The sequence below is a fragment of the Entelurus aequoreus genome, linkage group LG15 (assembly GCF_033978785.1).
Source record: "Entelurus aequoreus isolate RoL-2023_Sb linkage group LG15, RoL_Eaeq_v1.1, whole genome shotgun sequence".
Taxonomy (NCBI): Eukaryota; Metazoa; Chordata; class Actinopteri; order Syngnathiformes; family Syngnathidae; genus Entelurus; species Entelurus aequoreus.
Window position 1 is genome coordinate 18,262,283 of NC_084745.1, and position 26,325 is coordinate 18,288,607.

Below are 26,325 nucleotides of genomic sequence, written 5' to 3' on the forward strand. Positions count from 1 at the left end.
ATTAATGTAGCATTTTTAGAACAACCAGTGAGAAAAAGTGATATATTGAACAGAGAAATCTAATATTACAGTGTAGCTAAAAAACACGTATTTTAAGAATTAATAAAATAAACACAAATAATTGACAGATTCAAATTGTGTTTAAAAACTGTGGACAATCTTTTGAATGTTTTCAATTTGTGCTTAGATTATTTCTTTCCCGCATAAATGCGTGTCTTGTATCGAATCAGGTGTTGTTAAATCGAAAATGGTTTTTGGCTTTTCTGGCACGTACTGCAACGGCTCATCGTGACGTAAGCGGAAGCGCCGTCTCGTCTTTCTGCTCTCTCCTCTTTCCCGGGTAAGGACGGCACATTTCTTCTTTTAAGCCCGCAGTGCAGTCGGTGTAGCGGAAGCGTCGTAAACGTGTGCCGAAACGAACGTAAGTGCACTCTTCTTAATTATTTCGTGTATATGTATACTGGTTTTTACCAGAGTGCCATTGTGCTGTGCGATATCAATGGAGGATAGTGTGCGCTTACACAATGTCACACATTCACAGTCCGTCGGCCATGTGAGTCCTTGATACGTCATACTCACATAGCCTCTTAACTATACAACATCATTGCTCTAGAAATCATCAAAAACCTCCTATCTATCCATCCATCCATTTGTACCGCTTGTCCCTCCTATTTTAATATATTTCCACGATGAACGTTTTTTCTTTTTGCTTGTGAACATGCATGTGTTTTAAGTACAGTCTGTAAAACCTAGTTCGATATGTACGAGGACTGTCAAATGCTTAGCACGTTTTAATCAAATTAATCACATTTTGTAATTTAATCATGATTAATCACAGGGGATTTACTCCTCTGCATAATTAAAATGTACTTAAGAAAATGCCCCAATATTGCAGGGGCGTGCCTTTAGCGTCCTCTACATCCTGTCGTGCCGGAACAGTCACATACTATATGCAGCTTTTACACACACACACACACACACACACACACACACACACACACACACACACACACACACACACACACACACACACACACACACACACACACACACAAGTGAATACAAGGCATACTTGATCAACAGCCATACAGGTCACACTGAGGGTGACCGTATAAACAACTTTAACACTGTTACAAATATGCTCCACACTGAACCCACACCAAACAAGAATGACAAACACATTTCGGGAGAACATCCGCACCGTAACACAACATAAACACAACAGAAAAAAAAAATACCCAGAACCCCTTGCAGCACTAACTCTTCCAGGACGCTACAAAATACACCCCCCCATCTCCCGAATTCGGAGGTCTCAAGGTTGGCAAGAATGCCCCTGCATAATTAAAATTTACTTAAAAAATGCCCCAATATTTGTACACAAGTGCAATTTTACAGTCGGAATGTCATCCAGGTAGATTTTTTAAGTTTTACTTGAATGCATGTCATTTATGTGTACACAACTTGGTAACAGTTTTATCTAATTTGGAGTAAAAGTTGTAATTTTGTAATTAATAATGATTAATCACAGGGGATTTACTCCTCTGCACATACTTGCCAACCCTTAGGATTTTCCCGGGAGACTCCCGAATTTCTGTGCCCCTCCCAAAAATCTCCCGGGACAACCATTCTCCCGAATTTCTCCCGATTTCCACACGGACAACACTATTGGGGGCGTGCCTTTAAGGCACTGCCTTTGGCGTCCTCTACATCCTGTTGTCACGTTCGCTTTTCCTCCATACAAACAGCGTGCCAGAACAGTCACATACTATATGCGGCTTTTACACACACACACACACACACACACACACACACACACACACACACACACACACACACACACACACACACACACACACACACACACACACACACACACACACACACACACACACACACACAAGTGAATGCAAGGCATACTTGATCAACGACCATACAGGTCACACTGAGGGTAGCCGTATAAACAACTTTAACACTGTTACAAATATGGTCCACACTGTGAACCCACACCAAACAAGAATGACAAACACATTTCGGGAGAACATCCGCACCGTAACACAACATAAACACAACAGAACAAATACCCAGAACCCCCAGCAGCACTAACTCTTCTGGGACGCCACAATATACACCCCCGCTACTACCAAACACCCCCCCACTCCCCTATCTCCTGAATTTGGAGGTCTCAAGGTTGGCAAGTACCGGTATGCCTCTGCATAATTAAAATTTACTTAAGAAAATACCCCAATATTTGTACACATGTGCAATTTTACAGTCGGATTGTCATCCAGGAAGATTTTTTAAGTTTTACTTGAATGCATGTCATTTATTTGTCCAAAACTTGGTAACAGTTTTATATAATTTGGAGTAAAATTTGTAATTAATCATGATTAATCACGGGGGATTTACTCCTCTGCATAGTTAAAATTTACTTAAGAAAATACCCCAATATTTGTACACAAGTGCAATTTTACAGTCGGAATGTCATCCAGGAAGATTTTTTAAGTTTTACTTTAATGCATGTCATTTAGTTGTACAAAACCTGGTAACAGTTTTATCTAATTTGGAGTAAAAGTTTTCAGCGAGCACACCCCTCGCTCATTTTTGTACTGACCTATGCATTGATCTGATCACTGATTATACAGCGGTTATGGTAAAAGAGCGTGTACAGTCAAAATAAATTGCATGATTAGTCTAAGTGTGTTCGTGATTAATGCAATATTTTGTGATTAATCACAGTTTATTTTTGACAGCCGTAAAATAAATATACACCTTTTGTTTCATTTTTAAGATATTGTATATATTGCTCCCTTTTTTGTTGAAGAAGCTGCTTGCCGCATGGCATGTGTAACCAGGTTATGAGGAAACACACGTAGCCACTCCCCACCTTTCTATATAAATGTTTATTCTGCAATGACTCACCGCTTCCTGTCAATCAAAGTGCTTTATTTCCCTGGTAAAGCCCTCAGGTCTGCATGGAGATTAATACAAGTATTAAGTATTAATGACCTTTCAAAAGGGGCTGTTGGAAAGTTCAATATTTAAGATACTTTTTAAAATACATTTTGTTAGTAAAGAAGAAATAGGGTTGAAAAGGTTTTTCAAGTATGGTAAAAAAAAAGGGCATGACATTTCCTGTCTATCATTTATGATTTAGTTCAATTGTATCATGTTTAATATGCACATTCACAAAACTACACAAATTAGTCAAGCCTTTTTTGCTGGTACATGCTTTTTGCATAGAATCTGTTAGTACAATTGTAACCAAAATGTGATCATGCGGAAACATCTAGGAAAAAATATTTTTATTTTAAAAAACTTCCTGGAATCAGTTTAAAGTTAGCGCACCGGCTAAACCAGTTTTGTTCCGGTGAAGGTTGCCAGGGGAGGTTATGTTGTCCTACTCTGCTAATAACTAATCTTCCAAGGAAACAGTAAGGTGTTGGAACGAGCAGGCAAAGTTTGTTTTTGTTTAAATCCTAAACATTGCTGCTGTGGAAATACACCAAGGCCAACCCTATCTGGGCTTGTGTGTCGGTCTAGGCTAAGAAGAACGGACTGACGGCGGACTGAGGAGGTCAAAGCAGGTTAGCGGCTTGGAAAAATGAGAAGGTTATCACTTTATCACGGGGAGAGTTAGGAGGAAGTGTCATGCCAAGTACTTGAGTAAAATGGTTTGTTTGTGAGGCAGCTTGTTAACTACAATTTGTAGAAGAATATAATATGTTTTTCGTTTTAAAACAAATTGTGCAGTAATTTTTTAAAGTTTTAAAAACCTCTTTATAAAAATGCTTGGAAGTTGAAACAATTTTTTTCAAAGCAATTGTACAATATTTTGATGGTGTTTGTAATTGTGTAAACGTGTTTTGACCCACAGGAAAAACTTGAGAATCCTAATTGACAGTGCTTGTGTTGACTTGTGCTGTTTTTGTGTATTTTAGACTCGAAATGGATCGTTTAAAGTCTACATTCAACAACGTGGTGAGTTTCTAATACAGCTGGTCTTTTCTTGACTTTTTATTAGGTCTATCAAAATAACATGTTAACTCGTGAGTAATCACAAAAAAATATTGCATTAATTTTGTAGAATTGCATATTAATCACACAATTCTTGAAGCGCACGTGCTTCTTTACATTAAATGCAGATGGTTACCTGAAAGGCTGCGTGGATTGCTTGCTAGTAAATTTCACTTTAAAATAAACCTCGACCAGGGTTTCCCCTAAACTGCCAAGATTCCTGCGGCGGTGGGGGTGTGTTTATGGGCGTAATCACCATGACGTTATCGAGTAGTTTGCATAATTTGCTATATTTTTTCTTTAAAAATGCTCAAAAAAATGTATCTATACATTTAAAAACATAAATGTTTTTATTAATAAGTATTAACATATATTTTTTGTCGTTTTGCTATATTTGTAATTGTTGCTGCTTATTGTACTATGTTCTTTGTAGATAATTTTTAAGTGTCTAGAGATTTTTAATTTTTTTCTGGGGGCTACAATATATTATATTACTTTAATTTGTTTTCAGGTAAAAAAAAAATTCAAGGTGTGGTTGTAATGAAAATGCAGTGGCGACGCGCCGCATTCAATTACATTAACGGGAAAACCTTGCTCGACTGTACTTTAGATACATTTGTTATCAATGATGTACACTCAAGTAAAATATAAAAAAAATGTTTTTGGATGACATTCTGAATTTCTGACAATACTCTTAAAATTGCACTCGTGTTCAAATATTGAGGTCTCTTTTCTAGGGTATTTAATATTATGTAAGGAAGCAATTTTACTGTGAATATTCAAAATAATCCAAATTCAAAAGTGCAATTGATTTGTTTAAAGTTAACGCGATAACGCATTATGTATAAGTACCTTCAACGGCGATAATTTTTTAATGCGCAATTAACGTCTTGACTCCTTTTTGACCCTTGTGCCATTCTGTAGCTTGAGGAAATGTAATGGCGTTGAGTTACTGCGCCACAAGCGAAAAAATTGCGAGCAGAAATGCACAAAGAAAGCGGACATGAGCAGTCCAAAGCTATGGCAAGTTGTTCTCATGGCAAGACCATTTTATCTTCAATCGCCGAGAGACGACCTCATTGGAGCTAACTCTTTTGCTTTGCCGCTTGCAGAGAGGAGGATCTTCACGTCCGTTTTTACATTACACTTGCGTGCATTAAAAACATAAAAAGTAGATTGTTACTTGAACTGCTTCATTAAGATGGAATACAAGCTCAGCAGAATCGTAGACTAAGTCAAAATATGTCAAGTCTTTTCTCATAACAATCACACACGTCCGGTAATACAATAATACCACTACTCTTCACATTCGTTATAACCAACAAGACAACAAAAAATTGTCTTACAATGGGATCATGCTTTGTCAAAGATGTTCTGTAGTGTTCTGTGATATTTCTACCTAAATACTTGTTTTCTGGCAGATTGAAATAAAGTGTATTGTAATAGCGGCGGGTCAGCCTTTTATTTATGTTCACAAATAGCACTGTTGAACTAAACAGGCAGAAGCGTGATGCACACACACGAGGGCTCTTAGAACACTTTCTCGACTCCTTCTTCGCTCCCATTGAGACTAGTTCTAATAGAGCAGGCATGCCGGCCACTGCCCTCTGCAGCCCACATCGGGTAATTACAGTTCACTACACAATATTCCCATCGCTACGGTAATTCTGTTTTTATTATCTGATTGACAGTCCGCAATTACAGATTGTTTAACAGGCTGAATACTACATTTTATTAAAAAATAGAGAAAGTTAACACATTTTCATGCAGCTATATGCATACAATTAACTTGTACAACATGTAATGTACAGAATATCAGAAGCATTTATTTAGGTGGAAATATCACATTTTACATTACTAAACATCTTTGACAATCAAACCATGATTGTAGCAATCCACATTTTGTGTTATTAATGCGTGAAAGTGGTATCTAAACATGGTGTTGCTTCTCCTCTTAATGCAAGTGCTCCTATAGCAGGAATACAAATTCTGTATTCCTACAAAATACAAAATTTGGCAAGGCACCAACACAGTATTTTTAAAAAATTGTTTTTCAAAGCGTGTTCATGTCCTTTTTGTGTTGAGCTGTGTAAAAAAAGCATAATGTTTAAGAAACATTTCATTAAAGCAAACTAATTGTCCAGTCATGGTATTAAAACTTGAAAATGATCTGTCTAGGGCACACTTATTAATGATGAAAAATTATATTTATCTGCGATTAATCACGATAAGTTTGAGTTAACTATGGACAAACTGCGATTAATCGCGAATAAATCTTTTTAATCGTTTGTCAGCCCTACTCTTAATACATTTTTTGGTCATTAAAGTCTTGATACCTTTTGGCACCGGCATTTATTAATCATACACTCATCTAAATTTAATCTTATGCAACTTTTTTATTTGAAGCTTTAAACTTGGACGACTGTCTTTCAACTTTTGTTATATTTGTCTACCGGAGGGCGCTACTATTTCCTATTGACAGCATGCTGAAAACCGACACCTTTTCCTGTTACCTGCACTTAGCTACTGAAATGGGTGTGTCCCTATTGATGTTTGAAAAGGGATCTTTTAGCCTTTTTTCCAGACAGACAAATTAAAAGATGGCTCATAAAAAACATAAAATGGCTCTTTGAATATATTTGTATAAATTAAAAAACATTTTGACAATGATCTTTAAAGCGGTCTTTTAGACATTTTTGTCACACAAAGGGAGTAGTTGGTGACTCTCCTCCTGCAGTTGCTAGATCACATTACTTCTATAGTTTATTTACAGCACTTCCTCCTTCCTTTCCCTGCCAGATTAAAAGCGTCCAGTATAGAAGGTTCACCCAGCAGTGTGACGATGACTCAAATAGACATGTGGAGATTAAACTATCTGATGATGCCGGCGATGACAACACAGAGATGGAGCAAAACGACATGTCTCCGACATTCCGGCCGGCGCCCCGGGGCAACAACCGACGCATCTTCTGTCTCCTGGCGATTGGCTTCTTGGTCGCCTTCATCCTAGGTAAAACATACACTCTCATCGGCAAGTTTGAAACACAGTAGGCCCCTGCAATTGAGCAGTATCACAAATGTTTTCCAGGCTACTTTGTTGCTTATGTCAGCCACAAGAAGCTGGCTGTGGACCCTGTCAGCTGCGGGAATCAGTCGGCGGCGGTAGGGGAAGCGGACCAGGTGCAGAAAGAGGTGACAGGGACACCGCCACAGCCAGAAGTGACCGTGAAAACACAGCCAGAAGTGACAGTGAAAACACAGCCAGAACCAGAGGAAGAGGTGGATCCACATGTGGGAGAACTCCCGCTAAACTGGCAGGACATCGTCCAGCTCCTTGACAACAAACTTACCAGCGAGGCTTTTGACTCACGTCTTAAGTACGCTTTTCACTTATCTCGCCTGATTGAAGTCATAACCACTTGAAGCTCCTTTAAAGCTTGATAACATGCGTCCCAAAATGTCACCAAGCAGCCGGATGACCGATCAGCAGCAGCATAACAAATCTTTTTATAGCTCCTGGAATTTCTGATATAATAATGAGGCTTGTTGTTGTGTAAAACATGCTTTACTGTACATTAAAAATTAGTTTAATTAGGACCTCTCTGCAGGGAGTTCGATGTGCCATCACGCTTGGCGGGCGGAGAAGGCGACATTCATCAGGGGAACCTCATCGCCGACGAATTCAGGAGACTGAGGATGCAGAGCTGGACAGATGTCCACTATGTTCAGCTGCAGAAGCCCGACAGGTTCAAAAAGAATACTTTATCATATTTGACGTAGGGTTGCGTGATATAAACGATTTAAATGATATCAATTTAGCCGACAATAGAGCTTTTAATACAATTGTCATATCGAGATAATGCATGTTGATGACACGCTATAGCGGGGCGGCATGGCGTAGTGGGTAGAGCGGCCTTGCCAGAAACCTGAGGGTTGCAGGTTAGCTCCCAGCCTTTTACCATCCAAATCGCTGCCGTTGTGTCCTTGAGCAGGACACTTCACCCATGCCCCCAGTGCCGCTCACACTGGTGAATGAATGACGGGTGGTGGTTGGAGGGGCCGTAGGCGCAAACTGGCAGCCATGCTTCCGTCAGTCTACCCCAGGGCAGCTGTGGCTATGAAAGTAGCTTACCACCACCAGCTGTGGATGAATGATGGGTTCTCACTTCTCTGTGAAGCGCTTTGAGTGTCTAGAAAAGCGCTATATAAATCTAATCCATTATTATTATTATAGCGGTGTCCCACAATTTTGACAACAAGCAAACAAATGTCCGCGCATTGTAGCATACATGCAAGCGGTTAATGTTATTGACAGTGCAAAGCCGCCTCTTTTTTTATTTTATTTTTTAACAAATTTTTCTTTTTTAAAAATTGTTTTTAATTCTTATTTAAAAAAATTGTTTTTTACAAAGCTGCTTGTAAATCAGCAAGCCTCTTCGTTTCTTAAATGTACAGTATCTTTATCACTGGAGTAATAGCTAAACATGCTACTTTACACACCGTTGGAGGATAAAGCTCTTGAATGTAAACAAGATGGGCGAGTCGGTGCAAATATCAACAGTAACGACACCAACTATATAATCCGTAGGGATGTCCGATAATGGCTTTTTGCCGATATCCGATATTCCGATATTGTCCAACTCTTTAATTACCGATACCGATATCAACCGATATATGCAGTCGTGGAATTAACACATTATTATGCCTAATTTGGACAACCAGGTATGGTGAAGATAAGGTACTTTTTAAAAAAATTAGTAAAATAAGATAAATAAATTAAAAACATTTTCTTGAATAAAAAAGAAAGTACAACAATATAAAAACAGTTACATAGAAACTAGTAATGAATAAAATTAGTAAAATTAACTGTTAAAGGTTAGTACTATTAGTGGACCAGCAGCACGCACAATCATGTGTGCTTACGGACTGTATCCCTTGCAGACTGTATTGATATATATTGATATATAATGTAGGAACCAGAATATTAATAACAGAAAGAAACAACCCTTTTGTGTGAATAAGTGTAAATGGGGGAGGGAGGTTTTTTGGGTTGGTGCACTAATTGTAAGTGTATCTTGTGTTTTTTAATTTGATTTAATTAAAAAAACAAAAAACAAAAAAAAAACCATACCGATAATAAAAAAAACGATACAGATAATTTCCGATATTACATTTTAACGCATATATCGGCAGGCCGATATTATCGGACATCTCTAATAATCAGTATAAGATCTAAACTACAGTGGTTAGATGGACATTTTTTATTATCAAAAAATATTTTGTTGTTTTTGTTATTGTTTACAAACTCAGGAAATAAGTCCCTTTATGCGGTAAGGTAAGCCAATAGTAGTAATAACTAATTATATTATATTTTTCACCGCCGGGTTTCCCCTTAATATACCCGATGGTGGCGCACCGCCACAGCCAAATAAAAGCTGTTTTTTTTCTGTGAAAACATTTAAAGTAATATGTGTTGAAGCATCCAGAAGAAGTCACACAAAGTCCAAAGCTCTTTTTAATTTTTATTGCCAATCTGATTATTACTGTGATCACAAATTAAATCATCTGTGATATTGAAAATTTGAAGTATCAGCATCGTCATTGGTATGACCAATACCGCGACTGTAACTACTTCGTCTTGGCTCGATACCCACATTTGTAGTATTATCCAAAACTAAAGTGTAGAAACAGAAGAATAAGTGCTTCTTACATTTGAACAGAAGTGTAGATAGAACGATGTTACAACAGAAAGTAACCAAATTAGCAAGAAGATTAATAATAGTTTGACCAAATAATACAAAAACAAATGAAAGCATATGTTACTGCATACATCAGCAGCTAAATTGGGAGCGTTTGTAACTCGTTTTGAAATTCCTCTATTATCATTTATATGCCAAATAATATTTTGTATTATATATTGGTATCGCAATATAGATTTTAGGCCATATTGTCCATCCATATTTTGTCTCTCTCGCTGTGACTATTATTTTCACCAACAATGTATTTGTCATTGGCAGCAAACGCCCAAACATTATTACCTTTGGATCCAAAGACTTTAAGCCTGAAGGTTACCTTGCCTACAGCGCCACAGGGAAGATGGAGGTGAGTAACTGCGGCCTCTGCTGACGCTTCTGTTAATTGCAAAATGTAAATATCAGCTAAACTCAATTGGTCCACCTTTTTAAAAAAAAAAAAAAATGTTTTCAGGGCAAGCTGGTGTACGGCGGGTACGGCCGTCCTGAGGATCTGGACACTCTGCAGAAGGCGAACATTGAGGTGAAAGGTAGCGTGTTGCTGTTGCGTGCTGGAAAACACAGCTTTGCAGAGCAGGTATGTCCGGCCTCATGGAACGCCTCTTTTGGATGCCATTTGTGTGTTTTTTTTTTAAGGAGTTTATTTGTTTTTTTTCTCCAGGTGGCAAATGCTGAAGCCAGTGGAGCCTCTGCTGTTCTCATCTACCCCGACCCCGAAGATTACACATTTTTGGCTGACACAGCACTTTATGGCCATGTGAGTGGCAATTAAGGCGGTACTAGCTAGTTTTCACCATCAACATCCACCTCCAATTGTTCTCCCTGTCTCATCAGGTTCATCTGGGCTCAGGCGACCCATACACTCCGGGATTCCCTTCCTTCAACCATACGCAGTTCCCGCCGACCCAGTCATCTGCTTTGCCAAAAATCTTGGCTCAGACCATCACCGCCAACATGGCTAAGACCCTCCTACAGTGAGTATGATGTTGTGCATATGGATATTCTCTACATTTGCATTCTGAATGTCTTCCATATGCTCTGTAGGACAATCGGTGGCTCGAACAACCTCGGAGGTGTGGCGAACATCACTGTGGAGGTCAACAACGTGCTGGTCAACACAGAGCTCCACAATGTGTTCGGAGTCATCCAAGGATTTGTAGATCCTGGTATGTACTCGATTAGGCCCACTTAACACACATAAAGCAGGTTTGCTAATGAGCGTATTGAATCTTTTTGAAGAGTCAAGTCAGTTTTATTTACACAGTGCCAATTCACAACATAAGTTATCTCAAAGCACTTTACACATGGCGCAGGTCATAAACTACGCTCCTTGTGCATTAAGAACCAACTTTACCCCATATGAGCAAGCACTTTGTGACAAAAGCAAGGAAAAACGCCTCCTAGGGAAGAAACCTCAAACGGAACCCAGACTCTGTGGGGTGGCCGTCTGTCTCAACCATTTCGGTTGAGCTAGAGCAGGAGTGTCAAACTTATTTTAGCTCAGGGCCCGCATGAAGGAAAATCTATTTCCAAACAGTCCGGACTGATAAAATCATGGCATAATAATTTCAAAATAAAGACAACTTCAATGTTGTTTCTTTTGTTTTACTTTGGCCAAAAATAGAACAAGCACATTTTGGAAAGGTACATATTACAACTAATCCTCTTGGCAAAATACTTCAAGTTAGTTGAAAATTCTGAGGAAAAAATTGGTGCAGTTTCAAAAACACCATGAAGAACACAATGAACTTAGACTTCTGTCTCAATGTTTTTACAAAGCCATTATTCAGCATTCTCAAATACGTGTTTGGAAAATCAACCGAGTGTTTCCTCAAACTGCCGAATTGGTAAAAGCCACAACACATTCATTTATCATCATTTAAATATTACAATTATAATATCATCAAAACAATTATCAAAAAATGACGCCATAATAGCCGAATTAAAGCTAAAATAACTACAAACTTAACCAATGTGAACACGCTAGATTTAAGCATAAAATTAAATACAACAAACAACAAATATAGAAAAACACATTTTTACAATGGAGTTCAGGGTGCGCATCACACCGTCAACTAATTGCGAGCGCTGCAGGAACTCTAACTACAAAGATGATGGTCATGTTGACTTAAGTCTTTGAATCTTACCGTTTCGTAATTTTATCTGCTAAGTGGGTAATTTACATTTAAAGAAGGTATTGGGTGTCGCTACAGCAGTAGTCTGCCCTCAGCCATAACAGGAGCAGCTGATTGCTTGCACCTGCGCTGATTGGAGTAGCGGCAGCCAATCCATAGGGCACTTAAAGTCAGCTAACGCATCATCTTAAACTGTGTGATGTGAGTTACACTTGAATTGCTATTTCGACATCCAGTGGACAAATTTAGAACAGCAATTTATTTCATTAAAAAATTGCAGCTCATTTTTATACTTGGCAAAAAGGATTAAACCTGTTCAGGCTCGTGGGCCGTACGTTTGACACCCCTGAGCGAGAGGGACTGAGGGTAAATTGCGAGAGAAAATAGGACCAAGGGGGAGGGACAAGAGACAAGCTACAGCAATAACTGTAAAAGTGACATGGCGACAGCAACAGCAGTAATGTTACGCCTCCAGGGCCATCGTCATTTAAGTAATAAATGACGTTAATCAGAATTTAAAAAAAAAAAAGACTATAAATAATCCACACAGTCGATGATAATCTTGCAATACAGACTAGAAGTTGTGTTGTGTCCTTGGTTACACTGCCACCCACACTGGTTTAAATGTATCTTAAAGATGCATATAATGAGGATCACTATGCAAAGTGGTTTGAGTCTGTAGAGAAAAAAGCGATGTATGAAAATATTTCACTTCACATAATTCACTGCAAAGAAATTACTTGCATTCAAGAAATGTAAAAAAAAAAATTCTGGGTCACGTTTTGACAATGTAACTGCATTTGTGTTCAAATATAAGTGTATTTTTAAAGTTAATTTAAATCAAGCAAGGACGTAAAATCTAGAATTAATCATGATTAATCCAAATTCAAAAGTGTGATTAATCTGATTCATTAGACAACATTAGATAATATATTTTGTCACTAATAACCAAAGCTGACACATGGATTTGGCTTCGAATATGTAATTGTTTGTTTTGTATTTTTCGGGCAGCATTTTAAAAATATCATGCGTTGACTTTTCAAGTATGCGGCACTTGTCGGAAAAGTTTGGAGTGGGAGAAAATAATGTGGTGTGTGTGTTGTAGACCAGTACGTGGTCCTGGGAGCCCAGAGGGACGCATGGGGTAAAGGCTACGCCAGAGCCGCCGTTGGTTCATCCGTGCTGCTGGAGTTGGCCAAAGCCATCAGTGAGATGGTGACAAAAGGTACTAAGAAATACAGTCATGAATCACTTTCATAGTGATGATTGTATATGATGATATAATTAATATTAGATATATGTATGCTGGCATTGTGAGCACAACCCAAAGTTGGGGGCCACTAATGCTTAAAACAAGCTTGACGTAACGGAATGCTTACGTGCAACCTTCCAGATGGCTTTCGACCCAGGAGAAGCTTGGTGTTTGCAAGCTGGAGCGCCGGCGAATACGGCAGCGTTGGCGCCACTGAATTTTTGGAGGTGAGATTTATCAATGATTTAGGATGCACAGAAGGTATGTTAGGACCCTCCATTTTAAGATGGAAGAGTCCACCCAGATCCTTTTGTTCTAAGGTGGTGTAAAGTGATTAGAGGTGACTAGAGTTGAAGTTTAACAATATATTCTACAACAAGGAGTACCGGTAAGTACAAACGATAGCAATACCAGCGTTGGAGAGGAGACCAAACTGTCTAAAGCAGAATGGACGCCCTCAACATGCTTTGTCCATGTTGCAGCATCGCCTGAGCACGGATTTTGTGCTGAGCGCGCACACATTGTTCTTCCTTCGTCCGGTTCCTGGTACCTCTTCTTCCGGATCCTAAATGAGATGCAATATGTGTGTAATTGCAAGGATAGGAAACACGGTGCATTCGTGTTGTGTCCATCATCATAATGAACTGTACATGAGATGAGCTCTCATGTACAGTTCACTCTGTTCAAAGGCGGGAAAATATTAGTAGCAAATGTTTTAATAACATGTCTGTTTTCAGGGCTATCTGTCCTCACTAGACAAGAGAATGTGCACGTATATAAACCTGGATGGGATGGTCATGGGTACGTATAGACACACACCGCATGAAAATTACAGGTTGTCTGTTAACCAAACTTGTGGGTCTTCACAGGTCGCGGGGGCTTTATTGCCTCAGCAAGCCCGCTGTTGTACAACCTATTGGAGGACACAATGAAGGAGGTAGCGTCACAGCTTTATTCCACTGTGTTAACCTCAATATCAGACCACGCCTAAATTGATCACAGTCAAATTAGCACCATAGCTCCTCCTCTGTTTGCAGTGTTTGATTTGGTTTTAACAAGTTTTGTCTTTGTTGTAGTCAAGTGTGAACGCCGTTTACTAAACTATCTTTGTGATTGCTGTTTAGGTGGAGAAATAGTGTCTTGTAATTGTGTCACTATGAACATGTCTGTTATTAATTGTAATGGTATGTCCCAGGTGAGGAGTCCAATAGATTCCGGGACCGTGTACGATATGGTGGGCACCACAAAATGGGAGACCAATGTGTGAGTAGTCAAGCCTTAAGCTAAAAAGTAGACAGAATGTCACAAGGAGGAAATAAAATGTTTGTGTGATTGCAGACTGAGGCCCATGTCCATTGACGACCCTGCTTATCCATTTTTGGCCTTTGCGGGAATTCCGTCCATCTCTTTCCACTTCATCACTCCCAATGTGAGTCTTTTCTGTCACATTTCAGGATTATTTTAGTCCAAGCTCACTAACCACCTTTTGTAAAGGTGGAGGCCTACGAGTACTACGGCACCAGCATGGACAACATGGACCACTTGAAGTACAACACGGCCCAGCGCACCAGCGAAACAACAGTGCTGGCTGCCCAGTTTGCCGGCCACATGGCCCTACGCTTGGTACACGATCGCCTGCTCAGGCTCGACGTGAGTGGGTACCGCAAGGTTCTCCCCAAAGCCTTGATGCGAGTCTATAGGCATGTCTACCAGCTCGTCCAGGTGAGTACCTTGCAATAAAACGTGTTGTGGTAGTAAATACAGACATGTTGTCATAGGTACGGTTAGATGGGTTCCATAACGACACCGGTGCCAGCGTAAGCGATATTAACCAGACCGGTGCTAAATGAATGCTTGCCGATGATGTTGGACAAGTAACGTTTTGTAAGAAATGTACCGTCAGATTCTGACGCTCTTGTTAAAGTCATTACTAACCTTTGCCCGCCAACAGCCTCCCTCATAACCGAAAGCAACGCAGCGCTAGGCAAACCAGTAGCCACAAAAACACAGCACTTCCTTATCATGCACCAATGACAGTTACAAACAGCCAGTAAGATTGCATTCACAAACCACCCCCCCCCCAGAATTATGAGAATCGATATTACAAAAGTCACTTTTTGGCACGTTCTGTCTGTATGTTCCGTATTGCTGCAATGATTAGGACATTTTGTTGTCGTTTTCTTATTTCTTTCTTTATGTATTAAAGGGGCTGTTTGCAACTTGCTTACAGTTACATTTATTCAAAGCAAAAAAATATAACATGAACACCATTAGCAGGCTTGTGTTACCATTATTGGTTTAACAGAACACATTTGTGTTAAAACGGTCTATATTTTTCACAATTACTAAGTTTGTGTTGTAACATTTTTTCCGGCTCGAATGAAATGATTGGTGTTAACGGCGGTCACTCACCCGGTCTCATCAGCACGTACGCGCAGGAGCGCATGCACACATACAATAGCAGTCCAAGAGAAACAACAAACCTTTTGCAGTCATATTCTTATGATAGAATATGCATATAATGACAGCTAACACTTACTATCCAAATCGCTATTATTAGCTAACACCCAAAATTAATGTGCACACACGTATTAAGTCATTACATCGTAGAAGCCGGATGAGGGCGGAATATACTGTGTAAAATAGATTGGAAAGTTAGCGCCCTCTAGATATCTGTGTAAATATTGCAAACATCCCTTTCAAGTAGGTATCCATCCATTTTCTACCGCTTGTCCCTTATGGGGTCGCGGGGGTGCTGGAGCCTATCCCAGCTGCACATGGGCAGAAGGCGGGGTACACCCTGCACAAGTTGCCACCTCATTGCAGGGCCAACACAGACAGACAGACAGACAACATTCACACTCACATTCACACACTAGGGCCAATTTTTACATTAGGCTTACACAATTGAAGTATTTTGCTGTCAGAAGCAGTGACGTCCTGTAAGACACCTTCAGAATAAAAGCACATTCACAACCTCAATTACTGGCTTTAATGCCAATCTGACGTTTCAAATTGCACTTGGACGCAGAAACCACTCTTACCCCGAACTTGGAAATTTGCTCCAGACAAATAAGGCAACAGGAGAAGTATCCAACACTTCTCTTTTCTTAAGTAAATCTGTACAGCAGATATGATCATCGACATCAGCAATATGATTTGTCTGAGTGGCTGGACAGGACAGATTGAAAAAAATAAAATAATATAGAGATTTTTTTTTATCGATTTTTAAAAAAATCTTTTTAAATCAATTAAGAGTTGCAATTAAGTCGCAAATATGGTTTTTTTTATTACACCTTTACTAATCTCGATTTTTCCGTAAGTCTTGTATGTATGGAAAAATTTACCATAAAAATCTTTGAAATATTTGACTTTGAAGTATTTCCAATACTAGTCTAATCAATTTGAATCTCACAACATGTCCATTTTTTAAGCACCGGCACAGTTTTTCGGGTACAGATTTGGAGCTGGTATGAGTTAAAATGTAAACACCCATCCATAGTCATAGGCTGCGTTCACTCTTGTGGTTTGGTACTGTAATCTGATTAGTTTTATATTCTGCTATTTTCCACCAGCTGAGATTTCATAAAATGCTTTTTAAAATATACCTAGAAAACCGAGAAAAGAGGCAGTACTTGCATCTTACATATTTGTAATTTCTCTATGCTTTTTGCTGTCATTTTAAAAATGGTGTGTGTGGCTTGCTCCTCCCCCTTCAAACCCTGTGAATGGTCTGCTTTTAGCACATTACTTACTTTGCAGACCACTTTTCCTCCAATTTCGCATCATAATTTGCAATAAGAGTTAACGTTGTAATACATTGATTAGTTCTAGCTCCAATCATCCTCTACAGTATATCGTCTGTTTGATTACCATTGTTTGCCTGGGATGAAGAAATCTGACAAGACCCTACTGTTTTGGCAGAGAACTGCATGTCATACGTTCCACCCTGATGACAAGCTATAAAAGGAGTCAAGATGACATTGTAGTGACTACAAAGCTATGTGCTATTTCATCCATCCATCCATTTTCTACCGCTTATTCCCTTTGGGTCGCGGGGTGTGCTGCAGCCTATCTCAGCTACAATCGGGCGGAAGGCGGGGTACACCCTGGACAAGTCGCCACCTCATCGCAGGGCCAACAGAGATAATTTACACACTAGGGCCAATTTAGTGTTGCCAATCAACCTATCCCCAGGTGCATGTCTTTGGAGGTGGGAGGAAGCCGGAGTACCCGGAGGGAACCCACGCAGTCACGGGGAGAACATGCTAACTCCTACGCTCATATATTTTTGTTTTTTGCTCTGCAGAGTGGTGATCTGAAAGGCGTGGATCCAGACTGGCTGGAGAATGCTCACGGCACCTTCCAGCGTGCGGTGGCCAACCTCAACACCGCCATCCTCCACACTGACTTGAACGAAGAACGGGCCTGTCGCCTCCTGAACGAAAGGCTCATGAGCGTAAGAAGATCATAAGTAGTAAGCCTCGCCGGCAGCGCCTTAAGCCGCTTGTCTTTCATTCCAGGTGGAGCAGAACCTGCTCTCGCCGTACGTGTCCCCGGTCGAGACCCCTTTCCGTCACATCCTGCTGGGCCGAGGCCCCCACACTTTGGCGTCCATCGCCGAGATGACGGACCTCAAAGAGCTACACACCCAGCTGGCCTTCGCCACCTGGAGCGTGAAGGGGTGTGCCAACGGCATGATGAGTGAAATCTGGGAAGAGGACGACAATTAAATCGAGGGCGCCGGCGTGCGTGTGTAAAAGTGAACACTGAAAAGACAAAGAAAAAAAAAGCACTCAAACGAAAGCTGTCAGTCACAACTCTTAGTCCCGCCCTTTTGAAGGAACAATTTGTATTTAACACCCTAAACCGCCAGGACGGAAAAACATACTTGTTTAGCTACAAATTGTACTTTTTTCGGATGTTTTTTTAAAATCAGTTTATGTTGTGGAGGGAGGGGGGCTTCAACTTGAAAAAGTTTTACTAGAAAACTTTGAATGCTACTGATGAACCTGCTGCCTCCTCCTCACACAATAGAGCGCCTTTGCTGAGACTTCCTGCCATAAAACCTCATTTATACCTCAGTTTTAGCAGCGCGACGTTCACTTTTCTTTTCTTTTTTCTTGTTTTCATAAGACATTATCGGAAGCAGTGTCTTCCATAATTATGACGGTTATACCGTTAATCTGACAGCAGCATCTGCTACGTGACGACTCTTCAACTTTTGCTGACAAAAATTGGAGTGCCACAACCGCTCCTCACTCAGGAAGCCAAAATAAATTATTCGACACAATTAAAAAAGAAAAAGTCTAGCTATCCAAATTATGTATGAAAAATAAGGCTTTGTGTCTAAAAGGTATAAGGCGGACAAATTAATAACAAACAAAATTCTACTACATGCAATTGACAACCTAATGTTCACTTTGGAGCGATTGGCGTCAGTTATCGGGGGCAGTGACCCCCATAATTACAACCCCATTATCGGAAGCAGTGTCTTCCATAATGAAAAGTGATGGTAGTTTTTGCCTACCGGCGTGTGTTTGTGTGTGCGTTTGTCTTTAAGTGTGTATTTATCGAGAGCAGTGCCTCTCATATTTCACTCCCAAGGGTGGAACAACTTATCGGGGACAGTGTTTCCCAGAGTTTTATACTTGACATATTTATTACTGTTTCTTTGCTTTGTGGTGGTGGCGCTTAGGCATGTTGATGTTGTCTCTGATTTTCAATTTCCCTATTTAGACCTTAAAAATCTATCAAATGTAGAAATGTTTAACTTGTAATGCTTCAGAATTTCAGTTCACTCCTGCATTCTTGTCTCCTGCGCCTAGCCTATTGCTGTTAGACGTGTGTCTGTCTCATTTGCAAATGTTTTGCTTGTTTTCGAGTTACATTAGAGTTATTGTCTGGCCAAAAGATGCACTATGAAATGGGATAATCCTACATTTCTAAATTGTCACCATACATGAAACGTGTCCCGTCTAGCCCCCCAAAAATGGGAAGCTAGAGCAAGTAAAGTCTGTGTAGCTTTTGTTGTACATTCAACAGCGGCAGAACAATGATGTAAAATGTTTGTTTTTGAGCACAATTTCTGATAATGGTGTTTCCATGTTTGACCAAGATGATAAATAAACCCCTGAGCTTTGCAACCTTTTTACTGTGTACATTTACGCTTTTATTTTGTCAATAAACCCTCGGTAATATAAAGTAACAAACTTTCAGCCCCACCTAAAACAAAATTCACCAGCCGCCACTGATTATGATGCATTCTCATTTTAGGCAAAGTATAAGACAATACTTTAACAGTAAAATTGTAACCAGGACTAAGTTTTCAAGTAACAATATTCAAATACGAACATTGTTGGGTAAAACAGAATTTGGTTTTATTCTGAATCCAGTGAAACAGATTGGTGGTTTTAGCTGATATAAAGACTTTCAGGTGTTTATATATGTTTATGTTTAAGTATTTGGCAGACGCTTTTATCCAAAGAGACATACATAAAAAATACATATAAAACAATCACTGTAAACATCATTTAAGGGGAGAATGTAATACAAAATATCAATACAGAGTGTCCAGACAGAATAAACTCTGCTGCAGCAACAGGTCCCTAAGATATATAGATATCTAATGTATTCATACATTGTTTATGTAGCATATACGCATGTATATATAACCTAATCATATTGTTTCTTGAATTTAAAAATAGCTGACCGTTTTTTCCGCTTTTCTCTGGGATTATATTCCCAGTTTTGATCTCGGACGTCTGGTCATTTATAGCATATAAGAATATTCTACTACTGTTAAGCAAACTATGAATAATAAAACACGCCAAAACATGTGTCCTTTATCATAGCTACACGTATGACAAAAAACGCGTGAAAATCAGTGGTATTCAGTGAGGTAAAATGAATTAAATGCGCTGACAGTTCATTACACCTGACAAATTAATTGCACTGAGTGGAGCGGATCACCACTCCAAGATGGCGGCCCCGCGTCTCGTCAGCGCCAGTAGGCAGTAGCGCTCCATGCTGCGTCTACTTATAAGATGTATATGCTGCACACCGTGATGAAGAGGACCAATAAAACGGTCCCGCTAATTTGGCTATAAATCGCCGGGTGCTGAGGCAAGCCGTTACGGTGGTTGATTGGTCCCGCATGACAGGAAGTACTTTTATTTTGATACTTCCGGGTTTCACTACGCTTGTTTCCGCGGATAAATCCGGTGAAGCACGCCGGCGGGATTTTACGTACCTCACGGCGGAAGAACAAGATGACGGTCCTGTTTAATTTCTGACGATTTGACGATAAACCACCGCGTCCCACCGGTGGCACGCAGGGCGCAAAGAGGCCAATGGCCGCCAATGATGGTCCACAAGCCCACACGACTCGTCGGTTGGGGCTGTTTTAAAGATGAGTGAATCGTAAACAAATATAAATGACAAATGTCGTTTTTTGAATGCAATATCGGTAAGTGGCCATGTTGAACAACATCAGTGCTTGATTTGAATTACTAAAATGAAATATTATATTCTAATTTTGACAGCACTCCCCTATTCATAGTTGCAGGTATGGCTGTGGGGTCCCCCCCGCCCCCAGAAATTGTGACCCATGACCCCAGTCTGCGTTAACTCCTAATCCAGTCCTTATCCTCCAGAAGACTTGCAAGGTAAAACTGGTCAGCTTTTTTGGTACTTTTGGACCGAGTTGATGTCCTCCAGGAAACCAAATGTCCAACTTTGTCTTCTAGGACGAGTAAACGAGTCCTAGAAGATAGTAGGTACGCCAGGTAGCAGATTAAAAGATTAGAGCAATTAGCGTCAATTCTCAACAGCGACCTCTAGTGGTCGTTAGCTTAGTTAGCATAGCCGCTAGTTTTATTTCATAATCTCGATCGGGTTTGATTTAAATCAAATTTTCATTTTTAGTGTCCGATTTGTGTGTGGATGTTTCAACCCTTGATATTAGAAATATAACTTAATATTTTTTGCAACATAATTCTTTAAAACTGCAGCGTTATCCTGTGTAGAGGATATTTGACTCGTCTTTTTATGAGTTACTTAAAACAGCAGAGAGTTCCTGTATTATAAAGGATCTTTGACAAGCGTTTTTGCCGGCACACTCTTGTCATGTAGAATGCTTTTGCAGTTCATCCATCCATCCATTTCTACTGCTTATCCCTTTTGGGGTTGCGGGGGGTGGGGGGTGCTGGAGCCTATCTCAGAAATGTCCGATGGCTCCTGTTGGATAGACGATCTGTGCACTGTGCAACCTACTAATACAAGTCTCAATCAATCAATCAATCAATCGTCGACTATTAGGTCTTTAATACAACAAAGCGTTCCTGTCATAAATATTGTCTTTGACTAGCTTTTTTAAAAATGAGTTACTTATAATAGAGAGTTCCTATCGTATAGGATCTATGAAAAGTGTTTTTTTTTCTGGCAAAGGAATAGAGAGGATCTTTGACTAGTGTTTTTTTTCTGGAGATGTTTAAAAATGGCAGTGCATACCTGTCATGTAAAATATCTTTGACAAGTGTTTTTTGCAGTTGTTTATTAAAAACGTCCTGTCGTATAGACGACCATTGATTCGTGTTTTTGCGAAAGGTGTTTAAAAACAGCAAAACCTTCCGGTCATATAGAGGATCTTTAATTAGTTTTTTAAAATGAGTTACTTAAAAACAGCAGAGAGCTCCTGTTGTACAGAAGGTCTTTGATTAAAGTTTTTGCAGTAGGTCTTTAAAAACAGCTAATTGTTCCTGTCTTATAGAGGATATTTGACTAGTGTTTTTAAATGAGTTACTTAAAACAGCAGAGAGGTCCTGTCTCATAGAGGATCTCTGACTCGTGTTTTTTCTGTCCATCCTTAAAAACATCAGAGTGGTCCTGTCATATAGACGATCAATTTTGCAGAGGTCTTTGAAAACAGCAAAGCCTTCCTGTCATGTAGAGCAGTGGTCCCCAACCACCGGGACCGATTGGTACCGGGTCGCACAAGAAATTAAAAAAAAAATAAATATATTTTTTTATTTTTTATTAAATCAACATAAAAAACACAATATATACATTATATATCAATATAGATCAATACAGTCTGCAGGGATACAGTCCGTAAGCACACATGATTGTATTTCTTAATGGGAAAGGAAAAAAAAAAAAATCACCCTTGATTGGTAACGTCGATAATCAATTTATTTATTGTAAATAAAGTAATGCAGACAGTTCTAAAATTTGGCTGACTGCAGCGAGCCACCTCACTGAGAGATCTGACCGGCTCCTTTATTATGTTCCAGTTTTGAACACATTTAAAAAAAAAAAGTTAAAGTACCAATGATTGTCACACACACTAGGTGTGGTGAAATTTGTCCTCTGCATTTGACCCATCCCCTTGATCACCCCCTGGGAGGTGAGGGGAGCAGTGGGCAGCAGCGGTGCCGCGCCCGGGAATCATTTTTGGTGATTTAACCCCCAATTCCAACCGTTGATGCTTAGTGCCAAGCAGGGAGGTAACGGGTGCCATTTTTATAGTCTTTGGTATGACTCGGCCGGGGTTTGAACTCACAACCTACCGATCTCAGGGCGGACACTCTAACCACTAGGCCATGAATTTAACAAACTTATTACAAATGAACTGTTTTTAAAAGTTGCAACGCTTCTTTAGTGAAATTAAAATAGATGTAAATGTGCATCAATATACATACATTATCTATCTAGTCAGAATGTTCCTGTCGTATATACGATCTTTGACTATGTTTTTGCATCAGATTCATAAATTGCATAGTGCTTCTGTCTTATAGAGGATCTTTGGCGAGCATTTTTGCTGTAGCTATATAGATATATGGTGTAGATTCCTAAATACAGCAGGGCCCTTCTGTCATGCGGAGGATCTTTGACGAGGGTTTTTTTCCTTAGTTACTTGAAAACAGCAGAGAGTTCCTGTCACCTATAAGATCTTTGACTATGCTTCTATTATTAGAGCCTTTGCCCCGTTTTAAACATTGGCCAGAGGAAAGGGGACTGACGTGATTTTCATTAGGGCCGCGGATGCTTTCAGGCAGCAGTGAGCCTGGGAGCGGTTGCTATTGGTAACGGTTTGGCTCACTTAGATGGGGGGGGGCTCGTGTTTTAGGGTGCAGATAGAGAGCTAATATAATGTGTGTGTAATGTTCAACACACACACACATTGCCGTTTCCTCCACCTCCATCAGGTGCATGCTGGGAAGTGTCCCCTCATTTGTGTCAAGTGCAGTTCGCCATCCATCTGTTCGCATCCTCGTTTGCCTCCCCCACCTCTATCTTCCTCCTCCTCCTCGATAGCGCTGCTGAATTATTCACCATCAGTGATCGGAGGAGAGAGGAGGAAAAAAGAGAGCAATGGAGGTGTCCGCGGGAAGCCGTGAGTCAGCAGTGAGCGTTTGAGCGAGGGAATCGATACCTTTTTGGTGATACAAACGGATGCTGCAAGATGCTTCGAGTGTGTGCGTGTAAGTGTGTGTGTGTATGTGCTGCAGCAGGCAGGATTAGCGTAGCAAGAACGTGTTAGCAGCCAAATATTTTTGTGAAAGGAGGCGGCGATGGGAGACAGCTACGTGTACCGGCGACTTCCCTACGCCAGAGGAGGCGAGGAGGGCGACGAGGAGGAAGGAGAGGAGAGAGGAAGGATGCAAGAGAGTGTCGGACGACAGATGGTAAAGAAGTTGTGAAGGAGAAATAATACCTTTTGATGATTGTGTATTGTTTATGGATTTGTTTACTGTTCAGTCCCTCCAGGGCTTTTTTTGTGATTGTTGCGACGTAAAATACTTGAATTTGCAGAAGCTTTGTTTTTAAAACGTTGCGGCAAAAGTACACATTTTTGAATTAACTTGTGATTTTATTAATCTGTTTTTTTAGAGTTTCTTGTCACCTTAACCTAAAAAAGCACAGGATTTCAACATAATTTGGAAAACAAATACTGTGTTGACGTTTTACCTCGTTTTCTACTACACAGGCACTATACACCAGATGGCCGTAAAATAACATATTCAGTTCACTATCAATTACTGCACTGTTTTAATTGATTATAACTAGGGACGTCCGATAATATCGGACTGCCGATATTATCGGCCGATAAATGCTTTAAAATGTAATATCGGAAATGATCGGTTTCAAATTATCGGTATCTGTTTCAAAAAGTAAAATGTATGACTTTTTAAAACACCGCTGTGTACACGGACGTAGGGAGAAGTACTGAGCGCCAATAAACCTTAAAGGCACTGCCTTTGCGTGCCGGCCCAGTCACAATATGTACGGCTTTTCACACACACAGGTGAATGCAACGCATACTTGGTCAACAGCCATACAGGTCACACTGAGGGTAGCCGTATAAACAACTTTAACACTGTTACAAATATGCGCCACACTGTGAACCCACACCAAACAAGAATGACAAACACATTTTGGGAGAACATGCGCACCGTAACACAACACAAACACATCAGAACAAATACCCAGAACCCCTTGCAGCACTAACTCTTTCGGGACGCTCCCCCACCTCAACACCCCCGCCCGCCCCCCAACCCCGCCCACCTCAACCTCCTCATGCTCTCTCAGGGAGAGCATGTCCCAAATTACAAGCTGCTGTTTTGAGGCATGTTAACAAAAATAATGCACTTTGTGACTTCAATAATAAATATGGCAGTGCCATGTAGGCATTTTTTTCCATAACTTGAGTTGATTTATTTTTGAAAACCTTGTTACATTGTTTAATGCATCCAGCGGGGCATCACAACAATATTAGGCATTATAATGTGTTAATTCCACGACTGTATATATCGGTATCGGTTGATATCGGAATCGGTAATTAAGAGTTGGACAATATCGGAATATCGGATATCGGTAAAAAAGCCATCATCGGACATCTCTAATTATAACCAATGATAGTAATAATTCATTAATACTGCATAAAGAAACACCATCAAAGGCGTCTTTATTGTCAGCTCTGTGGTCCACATATTGCAGACGTTCTCTGTGTAAGTGTTTGTTCATCTTACACATTAATTTATGTTCAAACTCATTCTTCCCTGCACGTAAAGAGCATTTGTGAACTGTTGAGAGCGATGAATAGCGTTAATTTTGGCTGGTAAATGCGAGATGATGCAAGATTATATTATTATCACACTTCAACATCTCTAACATGTAAATGCCTCTTTGCGAGGTCAGCATTGCTAGTAAAAATATGTTTTTAAATTGTTTTACCCTGGATAAATAAAGGTTAAATAGATAAATAGATGTAAAGTAGGAAGTTGGGACAATGGAGTGTTGCTAAATGTTGATATACTTCATTACCCAGAAGGCTTAGCGCCGTAGACGGAAACTAAGTAGTTCTGAGCTTTGTGGAAGAATGACAGTTGTGCCGTTTGAGCAATAAAGAGTTGATATATTGTTACACGTTGTTTTTCCTGCTTCGTCTACACAAGAAACAAAAATAAGTTTTGATTTGACAGATGACGTGCGAGTTTGAGCACTGCTCAGAGACAAATTCCATTGACGAAATTGACGCAAATGTGCAGCGATGTCTTTAGACAAAAATGCGAGGTTGCTCATAATTTGTGGTAACTGGTTGAATTGGCGCAATCGCAACATCGCAAATTCCTGGAGGGATTATATCTGTACGATATAACTATGTTCTGTGAGAGTGATTTTCAAGCTGTGGTACGCGATCTCCATCTAGTAGTACGCCAAATAATCACTTAAATAATAAAGTGTTTTATTTTCCTATTTTCAAACACAGTGTTACTGTTCAAACTGTGTGTAATGTTACAGCAGCCAAAAATATTAAATATACTTGGCAAATAAAACCTCTGCCTTGTTTTTAATGAATACTTAGGCCTACTACATTACTGTACTTTAATGTTGGTCATGGTGGTGGTACTCGGAAAGCCAAGTGTTTTCTGAGGTGGCACTTGGTGAACAAAGTTTGACAGCTACTGATTTTTGATAACCAGCGCAGCCTAAAAAAATTATGTCGGAGTACAATTGAGAAGCTGTTGTAGCCAAGCAGTTTGGATCCTGATCTAATCCAGATTGCACAGCAGTGTAAACTGTGATCTGGTTCATACTTGATTACCTTTTACCAGTATGATGCTATGTAATGCGCTGATTCATTATTGAATACATTTGGGGATCTTTT

General features: G+C 39.9%; 2 protein-coding genes across 10 annotated transcripts in view; both read left to right on the forward strand.

Annotated features, from left to right (window-relative positions):
* The first annotated feature begins 268 nt into the window (after positions 1-268).
* On the forward strand, positions 269-19,320 carry tfr1b (transferrin receptor 1b). 4 transcript variants are annotated; one of them, XM_062020943.1, is made up of 19 exons: positions 269-421; positions 3,939-3,978; positions 6,814-7,024; positions 7,103-7,391; positions 7,623-7,760; positions 10,032-10,116; positions 10,222-10,344; positions 10,429-10,524; positions 10,602-10,741; positions 10,812-10,933; positions 13,008-13,127; positions 13,296-13,381; positions 13,892-13,955; positions 14,024-14,091; positions 14,350-14,417; positions 14,493-14,583; positions 14,649-14,876; positions 17,464-17,613; positions 17,678-19,320. In XM_062020943.1, the coding sequence occupies exons 2-19, from the start codon at positions 3,946-3,948 to the stop codon at positions 17,885-17,887; spliced, it is 2,322 nt and encodes a 773-aa protein (XP_061876927.1). In that variant the 5' UTR covers positions 269-421; positions 3,939-3,945; the 3' UTR covers positions 17,888-19,320. The 4 variants fall into 4 exon arrangements, with proteins under 4 accessions (XP_061876927.1, XP_061876929.1, XP_061876928.1 ...); XM_062020945.1 differs by having other exon boundaries at positions 269-340; XM_062020944.1 differs by lacking the exon at positions 269-421 and adding an exon at positions 3,393-3,584.
* Positions 19,321-20,286: 966 nt separating this feature from the next.
* Positions 20,287-26,325, forward strand: part of tnk2a (tyrosine kinase, non-receptor, 2a) — a 29,110-nt gene continuing 23,071 nt past the window's right edge. The window contains exons 1-4 of one of the 6 annotated variants that reach the window (XM_062020939.1): positions 20,288-20,622; positions 20,716-20,821; positions 23,472-23,638; positions 23,720-23,842. In XM_062020939.1, coding sequence (XP_061876923.1) covers positions 23,729-23,842 — 114 coding nt within the window. In that variant the 5' untranslated portion in view covers positions 20,288-20,622; positions 20,716-20,821; positions 23,472-23,638; positions 23,720-23,728. Of the gene's footprint in view, positions 20,623-20,698; positions 20,822-23,471; positions 23,639-23,719; positions 23,843-26,325 lie in introns of all 6 variants that reach the window. The other 5 variants (XR_009821151.1, XM_062020940.1, XM_062020938.1 and 2 more) reach the window with 5 other exon arrangements.